Source organism: Lithobates pipiens, unplaced genomic scaffold (assembly GCF_037356315.1).
Source record: "Lithobates pipiens isolate NorthernLeopardFrog02 unplaced genomic scaffold, aLitPip1_a1.2 Scaffold_3, whole genome shotgun sequence".
Classification (NCBI taxonomy): domain Eukaryota; kingdom Metazoa; phylum Chordata; class Amphibia; order Anura; family Ranidae; genus Lithobates; species Lithobates pipiens.
In genome coordinates this window covers 49,614,802-49,636,829 of record NW_027507790.1, presented here as the reverse complement: position 1 = coordinate 49,636,829, position 22,028 = coordinate 49,614,802, and the positions used below count along the sequence as shown (strand labels likewise).

General features: G+C 41.2%; 1 protein-coding gene across 1 annotated transcript in view; it reads left to right on the top strand.

Annotated features, from left to right (window-relative positions):
- Positions 1 to 4,306, top strand: part of PPIL2 (peptidylprolyl isomerase like 2) — a 103,854-nt gene extending 99,548 nt beyond the window's left edge. Inside the window, exon 20 of the mRNA XM_077461644.1 lies at positions 1,648 to 4,306. Within this exon, the coding sequence (XP_077317770.1) occupies positions 1,648 to 1,738 (91 nt within the window). The 3' untranslated portion in view covers positions 1,739 to 4,306. The remainder of the gene's footprint in view (positions 1 to 1,647) is intronic.
- The last annotated feature ends 17,722 nt before the right edge of the window (positions 4,307 to 22,028 follow it).

The window sequence follows — 22,028 nt, the reverse complement described above, 5'->3', positions numbered from 1 at the left end:
AAGGCTTACACAAGGACCACATTCCTTACCCCACATTACCACTAGGAGTCTCAAATATTGACGTTCTAGATCCTTGCGCTTATTGCCTTGTGTCAGAGCAAATATGCTAAACAGTCCACAGTCACCAAGTACTGTAGTTTATCATACAGTTCAGATCTCAAATAGATATCGCATGTTGGACGGTGATACAGTGGCTCACAAGGCACTCCATATATTGAAATATAAAAGGGCCAATTTGATGGCAGATGAGCAGAGTCCATTTTACCCACTTGGGGCTAATGCCATGTACACACAAGCGTTTTTTCCGTCGAAATAAACTCTGAATGTTTCTCCGAAGGAATTCCGCTCAAGCTGTCTTGCATACACGCGGTCACGCCAAACTCTTAACGTCAAGAACGCGGCGACATACAACACGTACGACGGGACTAGAAAAAGGAAGTTTAATAGCCAGTAGCTAATAGCTTCCATGTTGTTTTTGGTACGTCGGAACAGCATACAGACGAGCGGTTTTCCCGATAGGAATTGGTTCCGTCTGAAAAATTTAGAACACATCCTCTTTCTAGGTCCGTCAGATTTTTTTACTTAAAAGGTCCCATGGGGCATGCGCAAGATAGGAATATACAAAGAAAAGCTCCCGTCTGACTTTTTCCTGTTGGAAATTCCGCTCGTGTGTACACGGCATAACACACTGGGAATACCATAATGTGCGAGAAGTATTGGATGCTAGCTTCCTCTAGTGCCTTGAAGTTTGCATCCAGGGAGTTGGGGGGGGGGGTAGGTTTGTCTGTGGTAGGCAACTTATATGATATACTAACCTATTTTTAAATGTGGGATTGAAACTGGCAGCATTAAACTGAAGTGATGACTTGTACTGTATGTAGGTCTTTCCTGAAAGGTATTGTCTGTCTCTATAACTGAAATACCTGAATAGAAGTTAGAAGTTTCTTTGTACTTTGCTGGGATTAATCAGAAACGAGCAAAGTGCACTACTTTATAGCAACTAGTCACGTCTGACCTTTTTTTTTATCATTTGACAGTAGTAAACTGAAATCTGATTGGTTGCTATGGGGTTTCTGGAGCCTGCACATTATCTTTGTTATTTGCACTTCCATTTTTATTAAGCATGTTAAAGATAAACAGATATTTCACAACTAGCTGTCACTTCCTTACTATTAGTGTTCTGTGTTTTTCTGTCTGGACAGCTGCACATACAAGGTAACCAGCCATCTAGGTGTACAGAGCAAGAGGCTTGCTTGCTTTTTTTTTTTTTTATCTAATACTTCCCATATAAGGTGCATATACAAATAATTAAAAAAACAGATATAATACAACAATGGTGAGGACATTTGAGATCCGGAGCAGTGTCAGTCCAGTGTGAGTAACCTCTGCCAGCATTTGAGTAACCTAAAATTCCTTGCAGAGTATACAAAAAATAAAGCTCATTGGGTGGGCTCATTTTTCTTCTTCCTGTGGAAAGGCCCCAGAGTGCTGTTCGCTTTAACATTATTAACGTTTGCTTAAGCTTATGGGTTTTCCCAGCAGTACTGTGTCAAAGGCAAACAGCTTTTTACATTGTCCAAAATTTTCATTCTTTAAAGCATTTGAAATCCTGGAGTTCTTATAATTCTGTTTTGTGTTCATCCCTAGGAAACGTTCTGCTGTTGATGAGGACAGTGGCCCCTCTACTAGTAAAAAAGAAAAAGTCACTCAAGGGTTTGGAAACTTCAGCTCTTGGTAGACCTTTATGGAGACTTTACCCTGGATTTATTTTACTTTTATTTGTATATGATTTTTAGAGCGTTTGTGCATATGAGGCTCGGATGTCACAACTACTATTTGGTACTTGTACTGCTAATGCATTTATTTGTTAAATATGTTTAGTGAGAGTGAAGAAATTATTGAAAAGCAACAACAATACAATATTTCTCGCCCTATAAATCACATTGATTATTTAATGGTGGAGCTAAAGTTTTAGCGTGAAATACAAAAAGATAAATGATTTTTTGTTCCTTTACCATGGCTGACGTGTGCTATTGAGGCTTCATGACCTGTAGAACATTGTGTATTTATTTTTTTGTATTAAGTGTCGTTGTTTTGGCCTCTTCTCTGCAGACTCAAGTCTGTAACATTATTTTTTTTTTTTCATTGACATTGTTGTACATCTGTGTTGGGTGGATTTTTATTTTTTTTTGTCACCCAGGTTATATTTGTATACAGCAGCACACTGCTGTGTATAAATACATCTAATTTCCAGTATTCTGATGTTGAGGGGGAATGATCCTTAAACCCTGCTAGCCAAGTATTATTAGCTCTGCCTGTGAAGACTCTAGGCACATGTCAGATCAGTCATGGATAAGTTTACAAGAAATGTTACACTCATACATGGAGGTGGCACAGAATGACTGGCAAGAGGCTGCAGTCCTGATTAGAGAGCCTCTGAAAAAAAACTGTTCTGGCAAAAGGAAAGTTGTAATAAAATGTAAAATAAGTGGAGTGGATTTTTGGTTGCATAGACATTGTATTTGTACCCCAAACATTAGCAGATCCTTGTGGGAATTGCTTGTTGTCTGGAAAGATCTGAAGACTTATGGATGAGTGTTTGGATTGTAATAAATGTTCTCAAAACATACATTTCTACATGTCATGTTCCGTCCCTTTCCAGTTGGTTTCCTCCTGGCCAATAATGGAGTCTGTCATTGGACAGGAGAATGGCAGTTGGCAGGGCTTAGCCACAGAGTCAGCAAAAGTCAGGCACCAGTAACTGCAGTACTCGCTTTTAGACAACAAATGTTAAGTTTTTGGAATACCAGTAAAGTGGTTGTCAACCCTTAGACATGAAATATGAACAAGGCATATCCCTCTATAATGTGTACTTGTCTCATTTAAGAGCATTAAGTATAATTTCTGTCTGCTGCCTCATTCCTCTGCTATTGGCATGAATCACTTCTGACAAGTTTTTCTGACACCGAGAGAAATTGTGACGGGAGGGAGCGCCAGGTGATTGGCAGTCTCAGCTCTGTTCATGTGTGTGGGGGGGGAGGAGGGTATTTTATCTCCAACCCTCCAATCAGCTCTCAGAACTCTCCCTACTAGGGTTTGCAGAATGTAACTTTAGCTCTGTACTTTTTTTTTTTTTTTTTTTTTCCTCCTGAACTCTGAGACAAGCTTTAAAATCCTGCACTTTGAATGGATGTAGAGAAGAAAATACTGCAGATAAACAGGTACAACTTGTGCAGAAGCATTTGTTTCATATCTGTGTATCACCTGAGGCCAGTTACTTCACTGGGGCTTACATCCACTTTAAAGCACAGTTATTTGCCTGCGCAGGGTAAAGCAATACATTCATCTTATTTCTCTGCAGTGTCTCATACTTGCCTTGCCTTCCCTTTTGCTCTCCTGATGTTCATTTCACCTGCAGCAGGAAAGAAGTTGTGTAAGTTTCAAGTCAGTCTAGTTGGAGAGTCCACAGGGAGAACGTTCTCCCCCATTTAACAGATCTCTGTGTCCAAGCCGCCTGGTGTCAAGGTGGGAAAGTTACCTGCACCCCTCCTAAACCTAGTGCTGAGTATATCTTCACGCCCCATTGGGCTTAGCCAGATGCACTTTAAGTGCCAGTGTAACGTTTCCACACGTTTTTTTTTTTGTTTTTTTTTTTTTTTTTTAAATCCAGCAAACTTTTTTTGGAAGATGAGACATGTACAGAGGTAAGAAAAACAATTCAATGCCCACTAAAATGTAATATTACCGTTAACACTCAGATCATGGGTTTACAAATCTCCATGAGTATCAAACAAGGAGGTTGGCTCAAAGGTATTCATGTTCCATAAATAATTGCAGTGGACCAAGGGAACAGAATATTAGCAGTGAAAATGTAAACTCGCAAGGGTCTATGAATACCTGGGTATAGAAAAAATAAACACTTTTTACTTAAAGCGTATAAATATACCAGCTAAGCAAATCAATAATGCAAAATGTCTCGGTTTAAATGTTTATATAGGAGCATAATTTTATTTTTGTGTACATCTTTTTGTTTTTCTTACTATATTATACAAGGCTCAGTTTATACAGTTTTATTGTAATGAATGTCCTTCCATGGCTGAGATGGTGTCATTCTTCGGCCTCTGTATCCTAATTAGTTGCAGTATGCAGCAAAACATTACAGAACTCTATGATGGCGATGTTTTTAACTTGCACAGGCTATTTACAGAATGACAAAGAAAAAAAATATATACTACCTTGTTTTCTGACTGTTGTGCAAGACATCTGTATATTATGTTATTCCAGATCAATAAAAATGGCATTTTTATATTGGTGTACAGTGTCCTATAATTAGTGTCTTGTTTTGTGACGTATACTGTGATTTCAAAGCTGCTAAGCGGACACATTGTCCTTCCTGTTTGTGTTTTTTTTTTTTACCTTGAGTTGTTGATGCAAATAAAAACAAGCTTCCTGACTTTCAGTCCTTTCACTCTCAGGTTTGTATTACATAGTATCCATAACTTAATGGTAGCCAGTTGTACAATAAACCATTACGTTGATTATATTACTGTTAGTATTGCAGATAGCCTTGTACGTCATCACATTACTTGTAGATGGTAATTGGAGCACTTACTGCAAATGAATGACTTATGGCATCCTCACTGCTAAGGACAGAACGCCTTGACCTTTCTGTTTATCATATAAATTGTATATTAGTTTTTTTTTATTTTCATATATATTTCTGTTTTGCAGTGGGGATTTCTTTTTCGCATTCTGCTGTGCATAACACGCAGATATATTTCACTTGACTAAACACAGTCTATCCAAAATTGATCTTCTCGCCAGGGTTCCTTAGATGCATAGAAGCCAGCAGATGATTCAGCTTGGTGACATGATATCAGTTTTAGCCAGACTTGCTCTTTAAGTCACCTACTTAAGCAGCACAAAGTTGGCCAAATATAGAAAAACAAAATGTTCAATATGGACTACGACGTATGCCTGTCTCACTGTGCATGAGTAATGTTTTTTTTAAACCTTTAATAAATACGCAGAAATGTGTTGATTGTTGGAATATGAGTTGATGAACATATACAAGATTAAAATAACTAAAGTCAAAACTTTTTTTTTTTATAGATGGAGGGGAGATTGATTAGAACACATGTAAGGTCTCTTGTGATGGCTTTCCTCCAATTATTATGGCACTATTGGTCTATAGCAGTGGTTCTCAACTCCTGTCCGCAGGACCCACTAACAGGCCAGTTTTTTTTTGTTTTTTTTTTATATATATAATCTTTATTTAGTTTTAACATTTTTGACATTACAACAAAAAAAAAAAAAAAAATAGAAAGGAAGGTTCATCGTATATGGTCCAAGGAGAACAATAGAAAAAACCTATGAGATATATCAACATGTTGTGACAGCCGGGATGCTTCCCCTATCCCAGACATTCGATCCATGTGGCCAGACCTCCCTTCCTTACAGGAAGAGTATAGGACAGTGATGGTGAACCTTGGTACCTCAGCTGTTTTAGAACTACATTTCCCATGATGCTCATGCACTCTGCAGTATAGTTGAGCATCATGGTAAATGTAGTTCCAAAACATCTGGGGTGCCAAGGTTCACCATCACTGGTATAGAAGGATCCCAATCCTAACTAGGAACGATAAGTAGTGGATACATAACTCAAATATTTTTTTTTTTTAAGTCTATGACAGCTTGAGATACCATGCACTATTGTGAATTAGGTTTTCCGCTCATATATACATAACAAAATTCCAAAATGTTCACACCTGGATTGTTAGCTGATTGGACACAACATTAGTAAGGTTCTTGACCACAGAATGTTGGTCCGTTTGGACAAGTCGTTTAAATGCTGGGTCTGCCAGGACCAACAATGCAATGTCTAAGCTAGACGAGACTGGAGCCGAGCCATGTATGTGAGCAGGCTAGTATTACTCTGGGGAGATGCAGACTAGAATACTGCAATCACTGAGCAGCAAATGATATCACCTGTGATGTATTTCGGTTATCTTGCAAACCTGGCCTGTTAGTGGCTTCTGAGGACAGGAGTTGAGAACCACTGGTTTATAATATGAAGTTATCCACCACATATTTGGTCTTCCTATTTATATGCAACTATGAGACCTCATAGATGGTTTAACCCATTTGTCATGTTGCCTCGTTGCTCCCTCTTTTGTGTATCTACTTTGTTGAATGTACAGAGCCATATGAGGATAGTTGGATGCTCTGCTTTGTTAATGTTCCTCCTTTTTCTCAAGAAACCATTTAATAAAAAAATGATTGGAACAGAACACCTGTCAAGTTTTTATTGCTGTCTGTGCCCCTATTAGTGAGATTCACTCTCTCTATCCCGTTTACCATTATCATTGAAAGTGAAAGTAAAAAGTCCCAAGTTTTGGGTTGTCCCCAGAAAAGTAATAATGGAGAAATGTTCAAATGAGAACACTGGTTCTGGTGACCTGAGGGGCCCCAAGCGATGTCCTTAATTTGCAGCAATTTCCCCTCACCTCCTGGCTATGGGACAGGAAGTAAAAGTAAATCTCCCTATATGCAGCACTGGGGTCTACTCCCCCCATGTTCTGACGCCCGTTCTGATGAATGCGTGGGGCCTGGTGGAGGAACCTTGTGTCGTCTTTGGAGTATTACATACCGGACCCGTACATTTTAATTATAGATTGACTATGTAAGACTAGTTCCTGCTGTACGAACCAGTACTTTGTATACCTTTATATTTTTGTATTCTGCATTCTTTGTTGTACATTCAAAACTTATTAAAAATCTTGATTAATAAAAAAAAAAGTAAATTCCCCTTTGGGGCATAGAGGACAAATATAATCCTTATAACCCTCCCTTACTCTATCCAAAATAGGGAAACAAAAAGTTTTGCCTATAGTTCTACTTTAATGTGTACCTTCCATCAAAATATTTTTATGATTTTGGATAAAGTTGGGAGGGGTTAGAACCTTGGTGAAGTTTTTTTTTTTTTTTTTTTATTTTTTTTTTTTTAATGCAGTCTAAAGAGAAATTTCCTATCTGTGACAATTTCACTAGGACAAGAAGTGAGGAAAATCTTCAGCAGGTATATAGCCTTCCCACTCTGCTATAAATAAAATATTTTACTGCAATTGTGATCCTGAAAGAGATTTCTGTTCGGTTTCACTGGTGCAATATGGTCACCTGGACAAGAAGTGGGATGATATTTCCACAGCAGAGCCATTAACAATAACATGAAAGTGGTTCCAATCCTTTTCCACTTTGCTCAAACCTTTTAATAAACTTTTTTTGACTGAGGAAAGTGAAATCTAATGTAGACAAAGCAATTTGGGACTTTGAATGAGGCACGGGTTAGCGCCTCCATCCCGGTATTTGGCACAATAAAGAGGGAAAAAGGTGGGACTTTAAATGAAGCGGCTGAAGTGTGAGGGTCAGAAAAAGGTAATTTAATTGAATTCATAATATATGATACAAAGTAAATTCATATATATACATACATACATACATGTGCCATAATTGGGCACAAAATGTGTTATATGAAGACATCAAGGTGTATGTAGAGACACATAAAGTCAAAAAACATGTATAAACAATAAATAGTATGTAGGGCAACAGCATAGCCTAAAAATGCCTCAGGGCGACATATCCGGTACCTATGTTTGTAATCACATAATGTAAACATAAATGTACTGAATTAATATTAAAAGTAACGTCGGGACGTAGTAAATATCACTGTAGCATCAAATGTAGCTCTACGCGTTTCGTGGATGTATTCTCCACTCATCAGGAGCAGATGCGACAGATACCTGTAAAATATATGGATATGGTAAACCACACTCTGTATAGAGGGGAATAGGTACAGTACATAGAGTGCTTTCAAAAGAGATTAACTAAGCATATCTACCATCCCCGGCAGCGAACACAGCAAACAGCACCCTCACACTTCAGCCGCTTCATTTAAAGTCCCACCTTTTTCTTGAGTGAAATCTAATGTACCCTTTGGATTCAACTAACAAACTGGGCCAGAGGTTGATCTCCAGTTTATTGTGTATGTTGCACAAAAGAATAGTTTATCTGATTGGTACTTTTTCGTGTCTGGATCAAGTTTACAGCTAAACACCATTCAGTGGAGTTGTCCAAGAAAGTATTTTTAAATGTAGCTTTTATGATGAATCCATTTTGATGTCAGCCTCTTATAATCACCCATTCAGTGTTACCCAGACTAGAAGAGGGGTGGGGGGGGGGGGAGAAACACTAGAAACCCGGGTGCACATGCTTTGACAAGGAACATGTGAATAGGATAAAAAAAGAGAGAGTCTGCTGCTGTAATTTCACTGTTTATTTACAGGCTGGGGGCAGGGCAGGGAGATGTCCAAACTACTGCTTAAGTATAGATAAGAAAAGTGAAGTCATCAACCTCGCTAAGTAAATTTCAGGACTGGGTGAACAAATTTATAAATCCTCATGCTGGCTATAGATGCATTTTTTTTTTTCTTCCGTTCAGCCTATCCATCACAAGCGTACGCACAGGGTTTGCCAGGTGTGCCTGGGCACACCCTAATCACCCACTGCTGTAGAGATAACTGCTGCTGCTTGGCTGCAGGGAAAGTGGGAATTTCTGTCCTCAGTCCCTTTCTCTGACCCAAAGTGAGGCATCGGGGGTCTGTATAGACCCCTGATATTTCATAAAATCCCCCCAATGGGGCCTCTAAAAAAAATAGTAAAAAACTAAATATTTTTTGTTTAAAAAAAAAAAAATTGTAAAACATAAACTAAAATTGTAAAAAAAGAGTAATAAAATTCTCACACCAACATCTGCCCTACTAACATTGTCCACTGCTCTACTGATACTGTCCCTTGCCCTACTGCTATATATATATATATATATATATATATATATATATATATTATATTACATATTATATTACGCATGCACGTTTTGAGCTTTGGGTTATGCTATCCATTCATTCCTCCATCCACACGTTCTTGTTGATACATTGGGGTTGATTTACTAAAACAGGAGACTGCAAAATCTGGTGCAGCTCTACATATTAACCAATTCATTGCAGCGATTTTACATGTCAAAACGGCAGCTATTGCACTCGCACTGTCCGAATCGGTGCAATGCCGACTTTGTGACGTTGCACCAATTCCCAAAAGTAGTTTCTGTACTATTTTTGGTGACTTCGAGATGTGATTGGTATGGTCATCTGTGCAGCAACCCACACAGATGTCACTGAAATCATAACCCCCCATCCCGAAGTTGGGACTGACATCCGGGTATGAAATTGTGCGAGTTAAGTTGAACTCGCACAATTTCAATCCCGCTGTCAGTTTGAACCTGGGCTTAAGGTTCCTTTTTTTTTTTTTTTTTTTTTTTTCTCGTTTAAAATAACAAACCTATTATACTTACCTGTTCTGGATTTTCACAAAACAGCCCTGACCCTCTTCTCCTGGGGTTCTCTGCCGGTGTTCCTGGCTCCTCCTCTTCAGCAAGTGCCCCCATAGGAAGCTGCTTCCTACGGCAGCACTTGTGCAGGCTCACTCCTGAGCTGCCTTGTCTGTGTCCTATTGATGCAGACAGGGCAGCTCAACACAGAGTTTGACAGCAGCAGAAACCAATGGCTCCTGCTGCTATCAGTCTGTGCATTGAGAAGGGAGAGAGCCAGGGGCGCTGTTGTTTAATGCACATCGCTAGATTGGGCTCAGGTAAATATCAGGGGAGGTGAGGGGGGACACGTGCAGCTAAGAAATGTATTTTTTTTGTTTATTTTACTTTAAGGCTTTACAATCTCTTAAATTTTACAAGCTGAAGTTATAAGCTGATTGACTATCATGCACAGTTGCACCAGATTTTGCACTCTTCGGTTTTAGTACATCGACCCTGTTGCATTCTCACAGTGGGGAGCCCTTGCTGTCAGAATACATTGATCAGCGGCTGCATCATTGGGAAAAATTTACCAACATTCCTGTTCAACAGAACAAAATACATTTTATACCAGGAATGAAAGGTCTTAACACAAGCACCACCTCCCCAAGATACAATTATAGAGGTTGTACAAGCGAGGATGGGAGCTTAAAGGTGCAGAATTAATTAACTTTGAAACATTATCATAATTTTTTTGAATCAAACATATATACAATTGAAAAATTTATTTTTAAAAAGAACCAGCACATAAACATAATGCGGTCGCAGTACAAAGGTTTGTTTCCTCTACATGTTTCACCATTCACATGGCTTCTTCTATAGCTCTTGTAAGACCTTTTACATTTGTGCTTATAAGTTTACATACCCTGGCAGAATTTGTGATTTCTTGATAATTTTTCAGAGACTATGAGAATTATGGTTAGCGTTTGGCTGAAGCAATTTATTATCAACAAACTATGTTTACTCTTTTTAAATCATAATGACAACAGAAACTACCCAAAATGACCCTGGTCAAAAGTTTACATACCCTGGTGATTTTGGCCTGATAACATGGACACAATTTGACACTAAGGGGTTTGAATTACTATTTAAGATAACCATCCTCACCTGTGATCTGTTAGCGTGTAATTCGTATGTGTGTGTGTATAAAAACCTCAGTGAGTTTCTGGACTCCTGACAGACCCTTGCATCTTTAATCCAGTGCAGCACTGATGTTTCAAGATTCTGAGTCATGGGGAAAGCAAAAGAATTGTCAAAGGATCTGCAGGAAAAAGTAGTTGTACTGTATAAAACTTTAAAGGGATATAAAAAGATATCCAAGGAATTGAAAATGCCAATCAGCAGTGTTCAAACTCTAATCAAGAAGTAGAAAATGAGGGGATCTTTTGAAACCAAACCATGGTAAGCCACAACTGCTAGGAAAATTGTTTGGAATGCAAAGAAAAACCCACAAATAACTTCAAGTGAAACACAGGACTCTCTGAAAACGGGGTGTGGCTGTTTCAAAATGCACAATAAGTAGGCACTTGAAGAAAGATGGGCTGCATGTTCGAGTCACCAGAAGAAAGCCATTACTACGCAAATTCCACAAAGTATCCAGCTTAAAATATGCCGAACAGCACAGAGACAAGCCTCAAACCTTCTGGCACAGTCATGTGGAGTGATGAGACCAAAGATTAGCTTTTTGGCCACAACCACAAATGCTACATTTGGAGAGGAGTCAACAAGGCCTATGATGACAGGTAAGGAGGTAGTTCGCTGATGTTTTGGGGATGTGTGAGCTACAAAGGTACAGGAAAGTTGTTCAAAATTGTTGGCAAGATGAATGCAGTATGTTATCAAAAAATATTAGAGGAACATTTGCATTCATCATCAGCCAGGAAGCTGTGCATGGGACGTACTTGGACATTCTAACTTGACAATGATCCAAAACACAAGGCCAAGTCGATCTGTCATTGGCTGCAGTAGAATAAATTGAAGGTTCTGGTGTGGCCATCACAGTCTCCTGACTTCAATATCATTCAGCTACTCTGGGGAGATCTCAAATGTGCAATTCATACAAGACTGCTCAAGAATTTACAGGAACCGGAGGCTTTTTGCCAGGAGAAATGGGCGGCTTTACCATCTGAGAAGATAAAGAGACTCATCCACAAATACCATAAAAGACTTCAAGCTTTCATTGATGTTAAAGGGGGCAATACAAGGTATTAAGAACTGGGGTATATAAACTTTTGATCAGGGTAATTTTGGTAGTTTCTGTTGTCATGATTTAAAAAAGTAAACCCAGTTGATAATAAATGGCTTCAGCCAAACACTAACCATGAGTGAAGGAAAGGTTTTAGTGTTATCATTCATATTTGAAACTCCCATCCTCTCTTGCCCAATCTCTATTCCTGTTCAACAAACGTCAATCCTTAGACCAACTTCTATAAAGTGGGAGCAGCCACGCATGGGTCAAAATTCAGCCGATCCCTGCTAAACTGAATTTCAATCCATCTTTGACCAGCTTTAGTCAGGTAATGCAGCTCTTATATATTCGTTCCAACTGTGCATTTAGCTGTTTGCCTGAAGCAGTTTTCCATTTTTCATGCACTTTTAAAAGCACATTATTGGCTTGCAAATGTTACTAAAGACCTCGTTAAACCTTTATATATTTCCTGAAAGCAGAGAACATAAAGAATTACAAAGATTGTAGTCTCAATTTTGTGCGTGCTCATTATGAAATCTATATTTTTATTAAAAAATAAACAATTTTTAATACACACATACATAATCCAATTACGTGCTTTCAACTAAATAAATACTTTTAATTAAACGTTTAAACTAAATTGGAAAACTATCTGGCCTCAGAATCACCAATGTCCTACCACTCTCCATCATAAACCCAGTCAACAGAGAAGCCAGGCCTGTTGGGAGTTGGAGGCGGTCTACTTGCCTGTCAGTAGAGGTTATCAAGATGGCTTTGCAGTTGGCCAGACAGTTATTTTAAAACAAATCTGACCTGTCCTCTCTTACATTTTTTTTAGGTTCAGTACAGGACAAGTAGCGCACTGTAATGCCACGTACACACGATCGGAATTCTTGTCGGAAGAAGCTCAAGCTGTCTTGCCTACACACGGTCACACCAAATTCCAATTGTTTAGAATGCGGTGACGTACGACAAGACTAGAAAAAGGAAGTTCAGTAGCCAATAGCTTCTGTCTCGTAGTTGAATCTGAGCATGCATGATTTTTGGCGTGTCGGAATTGCATACACACGATTGGAATTTCCAATAGAAAGTTTTTCCGTCTGGAAAATTGAGAACATGCTATCAGTTTTTGGTTGGCGGAAATTCAGACAGCTAAATTCCGATGGAGTATACACATGAAAGACAAAAGAAGAAAATATTCACCGCTCCAGGTCAATTCACCGGCAGGCTACCAACTCTCCAGATAGGTGGGGATTCCAGGTGCAGGCTGATTGCAAAAACCAAGTATACAAGAAACGAACAGAACTCTGGACAGCCGCACTCCGGATTAAGTAAAAAATGAAAATGCCTTTATTTCTTCAAGTGAAAGAACTCCATGTCACACAAAACATCACAGCACTTACTCATAGCTTTTGTGTGACATGGAGTTCTTTCACTTGAAGAAATAAAGGCATTTTCATTTTTTACTTAATCCGGAGTGCGGCTGTCCAGAGTTCTGTTTGTTTCTTGTATACTTGGAGTATACACATGGTCGCATTTTCCGATGAAAAGCTCTCATCGGTCTTTTTCTGGCCGGAATTCCAATAGTTTCTACGCGGTATAAGTGTTATTACCATGCAAATAGGTCAGTCAGAGTATTCCGGTTAACAGTTTTTCAATTTACTTAAACCTGGATCAGCTTTACTGTGCTCAAACAGGGCCTCGCACCTAGCAGGAAATCCTGATGATATCAGAGTGATCAGATTCCCGGGACCCAGTGCAGCCTCTGGGTGGTTTAAAACAGCATTGGGATAAGCCAATGCAATTATGTTATTTTGAAATGGAACTCAAGTGTTTAAAATTATATTAAACACTTTTTATTTATTTTATTTATAAGAGGAGATTCACAATTACTTTAGAAGATGGTTCTTCTAAAAAAATGTTTATGTACTTCAGCTCAGCACAGTCCCCACCGTCTATCTGTGGGTGTTTCTATATCTAGCCAGCTGCTAAGGAGACACTCATGCATGCTCCTAAATGTCCATAGACACGCATAGTGCCATGCCCTTTTTCCCTTCTCCCAGCAATATGACTGAGGGCAGCAAGAGCCTATAACTCTGCTGCCCTCAATACATGTCTCTGAAACTCAAGATCAGGATAGTGGCGCAGACCGTGAGGACTCAACCATGGGTTTAGTACCACTTTAATGATAAAAGGAGTAATTTAATTCTAAAATGTATACTGTTGCTGTATAGTGTGACTGATCAGCAATGTTTTTTTATGCAGGCTTCTAAAATGCTTACGGAAAGGTCCACTTTAACACATCAAACAGCTTTATACTGCAGAAAGAGTTTTATTTTCCTGTACACATTCCTAAATAGGAGTCATTATGCCATGCCTCTTGACAAAGTATGCAAGGGGCGTTAGGCTTTGAGGAGGCATGGTAATTTATCACATGCACCACTCTATCAGCGTCAACTGTATTAATCCCACTGTTATACAAAATGTGAAGGACTTAGTTTAATATGTGAAACTATTCAGGAATGCTAATGCTGTGCATGTTCTTAATTGTTCTTTAAGGGATGCAGGGTGAAGTAATTCTGAGGGACCACATTCTGCTACTGTCTTGAGGAGACAGAACACTGCCAAACAAAGCCTAGTATAGCTGCTCATCCCCATCCCAATCACTTTCACTGCCGCTATGCTCCAGTTCTTTGCTAGGAGAATAGATGCCTACTCAGAGAGAAGCAAACATTTATTTGATGATAGAGCTATTTCAGACAGGTGGTAATGCTTACTACCCTCAGGGGGTGGTATAGCAATTGCTGGCTGGTGTTTAGGAGGCTCTTCTGCCTTCTCTTTCATGGAACATAGAAAGGAGACTTAGTGCTCTATCATTGGTGTCGGCAGGAGATATAGTTTCCCATCTCTGGTGTCAATAGGAGGAATAGTGCTCTGTCTTTGGTGTCAGGAAGAAATTGTGCCCCAAGGAAATATAGACAAGCAAAGGACTACATTCTGCCCGCGGGCCACAGTTTGGAGACTCCTACTTTAGATAGACCAATTTTATTTTTGTCATTCCTGAAGGCTCCCCATAGGGTATAGCCTGCCTCTTGTTCTACCATCTTTAGGTGGATTTGGCAGCTCATAATGAGCGACAAGGACCCTATTCTCATAGTGCACTCCACTAGATTAATTGGTGCTTCATGGTCTTTTCGGCAAATGGCATTAGTCTCTCAGATTTGCAAAGCTGTCACATGGTCTCTGTCATGACTGCAGTAATACTTTCATGCCCTGTCTGTCTCTTACCTGGTCTGTGTATCATCCTTAGGGCTTGCGCTCTCACACCTGCATGGTTAAGTTATCTTCCCTCAGTGTGGCTCCACCCTAGCCTCAACAGGAACCACTATTTAACACTGTGTTCTCCAAGCCTGCCTTGCCAAGAAATATTGTGTGTTTGGTTTCCTGTCTCCTGCTTGACGTGTGCTCTACATCTGTCACTGTTACTGATCTTGGCTTGTTCTTTGACTATCCCTGCCTGCTTGTTAACCTGACCTTTGGCGTGTTCTCTGTGCATACTTGTCTGCTAGTTGCCCCGACCAGTAGTGGCATTATAGGGGTCGCTGAGATCGCCAAGGCGACTGGGCCCCCCTGTATATCTCAAGGAGCAGGCGCTTGAGACCGAGCTCCCCGATCTTCAGCCGAACTGTAATCGGCACTGTGCAGGGAGCTTGGAGTCATCACACTGATTACAACTAAAGTGAAAGCACAGTGTGTGCTCTTTGTCTCTCCCTACAGTGCAGTACCCGGCAGGAAGAGGTAAGATAAAGAAAGCACTGCCATTTTTGAAAAGGCTTTATGTATGTGTGTGTGTGCATTTGTATGTGTGCGTGTGTATGTGTGTAGATGGTGAGCAGGCAGGGGGCACACTGGGGGCATTCAAGGGCACACTGGCAGCATTTGGCACAATGGCTGCAATTGATGGCACAGTGGCAGCGTTTAATGGCACAATGGCTGCAATTGTTGGGACAGTGGCTGCAATTGATGGCACAGTGGCAGTGTTTGGCACAGTGGCTGCAATTGATGGCACAGTTATAGCATTTGAGGGCACAGTGGCAACGTTAAATGGGCACAGTGGCTGCAATTGATGGCACAGGAGCAGCGTTTGAGCACAGTGGCAGCATTTGATGGCACAGTGGCTGCATTTGATGATTTTTTTTCTACATTTTTATGCACCCCCCAAAAATTTTGAGCACCAGCCGCCGCTATTTAGATGTATATATGCACATTTTATGTATGCGCGTTTTAATCCTGCCCTCCCTCCCCATATTAGAGCTGGGCGATTTAAAAAAATAAATAAAAAATCTGTCATTAAAAAAAAAATAACTCGTTTCGAATCGAGTTTTTTTTTTTGATGGACTCCGTGCCAGTCCTGAGGCCGGACCCGCAGACTAGACCAAAGCAGCGGCCTCACCTAAAAACTCCTGCCCGCAGCTCCTCAGGACCGGTGCGGTGTCAGCGCCGATCCTGGTGAAAAAAAAAAGAATCTAAAAAAAAACGATTGCTGAAAATTTGAATCGATTTGACCTCTCAACTCAATTCAAGATTCAAATAATTTTTTTCTCCAGCTCTACCCCATATGTGTACAATCAGAACTGTGTTTTTTTTTTCTTGCTTGATCAAAGTACCAGCAAAAAAAATGCTGTTCCTCTGAAAAGCGATCTGTGTGCAGACCGCTTTTCAGAGGCATTTGGTAAAGAGGCAGTATGTTGCCTCCTGACCACCTGTTTTAACCCCCTAATGTGATTTGTAAAGGTTTGCATTTTTTTTTTTTTAATACCAAACATGTTATACTTACCTTCACTGTGCAGCTAGTTTTGCACAGAGTGGCCCCGAACTTCGACTTCTGGGGTCTCTCGTGGCTCCTCCTCTTATCAGATAACCACCTAGGAGAAGCGCTCTCCTGGGGGGGTTACCTTGCAGGCGCCCCCGACGCCCGCGTCATTGGATTTGATTAATGGGAGCCAATGGCTGAGCTGCTATCAATCTATCCAATCAGGAGCCAAGAACCCCGGGCAAAGGAAGAGCGCATCTCCACCTGGTGAAGTTCCAGGGCTCAGGTAAGTAAAACGGGGGGCTGAGGTTCCGGGGACTGCCAGGTGTTTTTTCACTTTAATGCATAGGATGCATTAAGGTGAATAAACACGAGGGTTTACAACCCCTTTAAATGCATCATCACTATGCTGCAACTGCATGCAATGCACACAGTTGCAGGGTGGTTGCAGTGCAGCCCCATTCACCTAGGGATGTACTTAAAGGGTGCCCTGACTGGAAAAAGATTGAGAAACACTGGTATAGAGGAACCCATCTCTCCATTTTCCTCCTGCAGCTGCTGAATGCCTGTGGGAGTGAGAGGTGGGAGGTGGATAAGCAGCGGAAAATGGAGAAATTGGTTCCTTTACATGCAGTCACCCACTTGCAACTGGGCCCTGTTGTTCCGCCACCGAGCTCGGAGTAAAGGGCCCTGTCTTGCATCGGGGCCCTGAAGGTTCTAGTTACGCCATTGGCCCCGACCTTTGGCTCATCTCCTGACTATGCCTTGTTGTCCTGGGCTGCTGCTTCTACTCTATCCTCCTGGAACCTACCATGAGCGCAAGCTGGCAGACTCTGGGGGCCAACGACCTGCAGCCAGTTGCAGCGTAGTCCATCCTCGCCACTAGAGGCTTTGGTGAACACCTGCTGGCTCTTAGACTCCGTGCCCTGGGGAATCTTATGCTCAATCTCCCAGTGGGATTCGTGTTGGTGCTCCAGTGAACCTGCTTTCCTGAAACACCCAGAGTTCCATCCACATCATTTACCCATAGGGTCCACTACCTTAGCCGTGCACTCCTGACTCCAACGGTGTACATCTGTCACCTGGACTCAGGTGACCTGACAGTCCTGTTACACTTTTGTTGGGTTTTACCAGGTGAATGTTCAAGCCCCATCTCATGCCATCTTTGGTCAAAGGGTTTTTCTGGTGGCTCTGTAAGCTCTGTCGAGCCCATTTGTTAAACTATTGATACTTTTGGGCCTATAAGTGTTTCATTTGCTGTATTGCCCACCCTTCAGTTTAACTACATTTGGACACATTGTCTCAAAATTACTTCATCTTGTGTCCCTTAATGACGATTAAGAAAGCTGTTTTTTTACTCACAGTAAAACCCTTTTCTTGGAGTTCATTAACCACTTCACTGAACCACCGCCCGGTCGTCATTCGGCTATAGGCTGGGCGATGGTTCAGTTATCCTGAATGGGCATCATATGATGTCCTGCAGGATAACAGCTTCCACCGCGCCCGTGGGGGCATGCATCACGGCGATCGGTGGTGATCAGCCTTACACATCGCTACTCCAATCTCGGTAAAGAGCCTCAGACGGAGATCAGCCATGTGCAATCACGTCTGATCACACGTCTGATCACAATGTAAACAGGAAGAGCCGTTGATCGGCTTTTCCTCACTCGCGTCTGACAGGCGCGAGTAGAGGATAGCCGATCAGCGGCTCTCCTGACAGGAGGGGTCTGTGCTGATTGTTTATCAGCTCGCCCCCCCCCCCCCCGTTCCCACCCAGGGCCACCAGGATGGCCATCCACACTGGGCCACCAGGTATGCCCCCCAGACCACAAGGGAAATGCCAATCAGTGCCAAAGCAGCTGCCAATCAATGCCCACTCACAGTTCCTACCACTGCCAGTGTCACCAGGGATGCCTATCAGTGCTGCATATCAGTGTCCATTAGTGCCACGTATCAGTGCCACCCATAAGTACCCATCTTTTCAGCCCTTCAGTTCCATCCATCAGATGCCTGTCAGTGCCTGCTCATCAGTGCCCATCAGTGAAGGGGAAAACACACTTATTTACAAAATTTTAGCACAGAAACAAAAGCAAAACTTTTATATTTTTAAACATTTTTTGGCTTTTTTATTTGTTTAGCAAAAAATAAAAACCGCAGAGGTGATCAAATACCACCAAAAGAAAGCTCTATTTGTGGGAACAAAATGATAAAAATGTTGTTTGGGTACGGTGTAGCATGACCGCACAATTGTCATTTAAACAGCAACAGCGCAAAAAGCTGAAAATTGGCTTGGGCAGGAAGGTGTATAAGTGCCTGGTATTGAAGTGATTAATGGACACTGGTCCCAATGATTCCAAGAATGGTTAAACAAGGCTATCTTACAAATTTGTTCACCGATGTCAGATCTTCTTAGGACAGCAGCATAACCCAGTGTCTCAGAATTACTTCGCAGTGTCCCTTAATGAACTCCAAGAAAAGGATTTTACTAGGAAAAAATTATGATTTGCAGTATCAATAGAACAGTATTATGTTTTATGGATTGTCACCCATTGTAACATCAAATACGGTGATTAGATGAGATTTATCATTTTTATTTAGAAGCATCCAAAAAATCTGAATCAGTGGGGAAGTATCATTGGAAACAAAGTTGGTCATTGTATACTCTAGAGCTGGGATGTGAAATGGCTAATTTGGTAATAGTGTGTTACTGCCTCCCCAGCAAGCCATATAAACATAATTCCTATGAGCCACTGTCAGATTGTCAGTAATGCTTAGTGTATGGTTGTAACTTTTTGTGGTAAAAACTAGTTTTGTTGTATTTCAATGCATCAGTTTGTTTTTGTTATACTTTTGGAAAATTGTATGTTATAGTTGTAATAAAAGCAATGCTTTGTAAATTCTTTACACAAAGCTTTTATTGTAGATTCCCATTTCATGGAACTTCCAAACCACTATATCGTGTTTTTTTTGTTTTGTTTTTTAGCCCACCTCTGCTCTTACTGGAAAGAGACTTTCTTCCCTCTGTCTAAGTTCCAAGAAGGATTAAATCTACGCAATCAAGCGCCCTATTCTCTCTTCCTCCAATGTATTTTTGAAGTCAACCCATCTAAACCATACTTTCTTAAACTTCTTGGGGGCACCCCCAGCCTCCTAAGTCATTCTATACATCAACACATCTGCATTTATTATTTTTATCCACATCCCCAATGTCAACTGCTCATCGTGTATCCATCTCCTGGCAATACGTTTCCTTACCCCAAAAGATAGGATCCTGAGAAATAGCTTTGTGTGAGCCTTCATCTCTCCTTCATCGAAGATTCCCAGGAGACATCTCAGAAGAGAACAGATGTTGGGGAGACCAAAATGATCCGAAATAAACTCAGTCACCTGGGACTATAATGGCCGCACTTTTTCACATTCCCATACCATATGTAGGCAAGTACCCTCCGCCCCCTTGCCTTTATGGCAGTTAGCCGAGTCTCTCCGCTGCATTTGTTAAAGTCTAGCCGGTGTATAATATTGCTGATGTAAGTAGTGGTACTGGATAATTTTGTCAGTAGAAGACACAACAGATCCCAAATACTTGTCAAGTACCTCCTGCCACATTTCTCCCGAGAGCTCAGGGACAATCTTCACCCACTGATCCATGGGTTTAGAAGTTGTAACTGTCACTCCCGGGCACACTGCCGCATAGTACCTGGAAATTCGCTTGGCTGGATCCGGATCAATTAGATCCTTCTCCAGCTCTGTATTCTGTACCAAAATTTCACCTTCCCAAACTGTGTGGTAGCTGCATGCTTCAGCTGTGCATAGCGAAAGACCTAGGTCCTGGGCACTCCAAATTGTTCTCTTAATTGATCAAAGGTACAGAAATGGTTGTCTTGGTAGATTTGGTGCAGATACTTTATACCATATTTAGCCCAGGTGTTTTATTATTCCACAGGGGACTATTAGGGGACAACCACAAAGGGTTGTCTTTCCTCCATTGATAACATATGTGGAACACCTTCCCAGGAAGTGCCATGACCGTACCCATCTTCCTCCCTGGGATCCCCCTCCTATATAGCATGTTTTGTAGGGTTTCCTGTGAGGTGGCAACTGCTGCCTCCAACAGGGTAGTAGCATTGGGTGTTTGTGGATTTAGTTGCCAATGCAAAAAAATAAGCTGAGAGGCCATAAAGTAGGACCTCAAATCAGGAAGGGCCATTCCAGCCATCCTAACTGGCATCTTTAGGACTGCCAATGATACCCTGGACGCCCCTGCAGCCCCACAGAAAACCCACAATGATGGAGTCAAGTTGCTTAAAAAAAATTTGCGTTACAAAGACTGGCGAGTTCGAGAGAATGTACAGGAACTTAGGAAGAAAAATCATCTTAAAGAGATTTATCTGTCCCATCAATGTAATCGGCAAATTCTGCCACCTCTGCGTCTTCTCTCTAAAGTTCGCCGTTACTGGTGCCAGGTTGCTCAGTCTAACTAATGGATCTGTATACAGAGGCCGCACCCAAGAGATAAAGACAGGGCCAAATCCGTAAGACTCCAGAAGGTGGAACAGAAATGGCCACTCAACAGAGTTGAAGGCCTTTTTTGTATCCAAGGAGGCCACTATTCTAGTCCCAGAGTTGTCATGAGTGGTCTGGAGGTTTACAAAGAGTCTCCTAATGTTCATCTGAGCACATCTACCTTGGATAAAACCAGTTTGATCAGCATCCACTAATTTTAGGATGAGTGATTGTAGCCTTCCTGCCAGTATTTTTGCCAGATTTTTTGTGTCAACATTCATCAGTGAGATCGGACGATAGGAGTCACATTCTGGAGGGTCCTTTCCCCCTTTAGGGATCAGGACAACCAAAGTTTCCCTCATTGAGGGGTAAAGTCTACCATCCGACCTGGCTGCTTTCAATACTTTCAGAAGATGGGGGGCCAACATGACCCTAAAAGTGTTGTACCATTCCGAGGAGCCATCTAAACCAGGAGATTTTCTAGGTGGAAAAGAGGCAATCGCATTCTCCACCTCCTCCACCGTGATACCTGTTTCCAAAGCATTACTGTCCTCCTCTGACAACCTTGGTAGGTCTATATCTGCCATGTATTTTCCTAATTCTTCCATCCCCATAGGAGCACAAGACCTATACAGTTCCTCATAGTATTGAGCAAACACTTTCAGGATGTCTGCTGAGTCACATACTTCAACTCTGGAATTACCATATACTGATTTAATATAGACCTGTACATATTCCGGGCGCGCCAAGTATGCCAGAAGCCTGCCATTCTTGTCCCCAAATTCAAAAATACGCCTACGTTGCACAAGGTTAAGTTTGGTGGTACAGTCTGTAAGAAATGTCTTGTACTCCCTGGTTCTGGTCTGCAAAGTCAGTCACCTTTCCCTGTTCCCTCATTTTCCTTCCACTTCACAATTATGTGCCACTTTGTGTTGGTCTATCACATAAAATCCCAATAAAATACATTTAAGTTTTTGGTTGTAACATGACAAAATGTGGAAAATTTCAAGGGGTATGAATACTTTTTCAAGGCACTGTATGTGTACAACCAGCTGCTCATATTTAAACTTTGGGAAACACTGTTATGAATGTTTTCTGTTCTC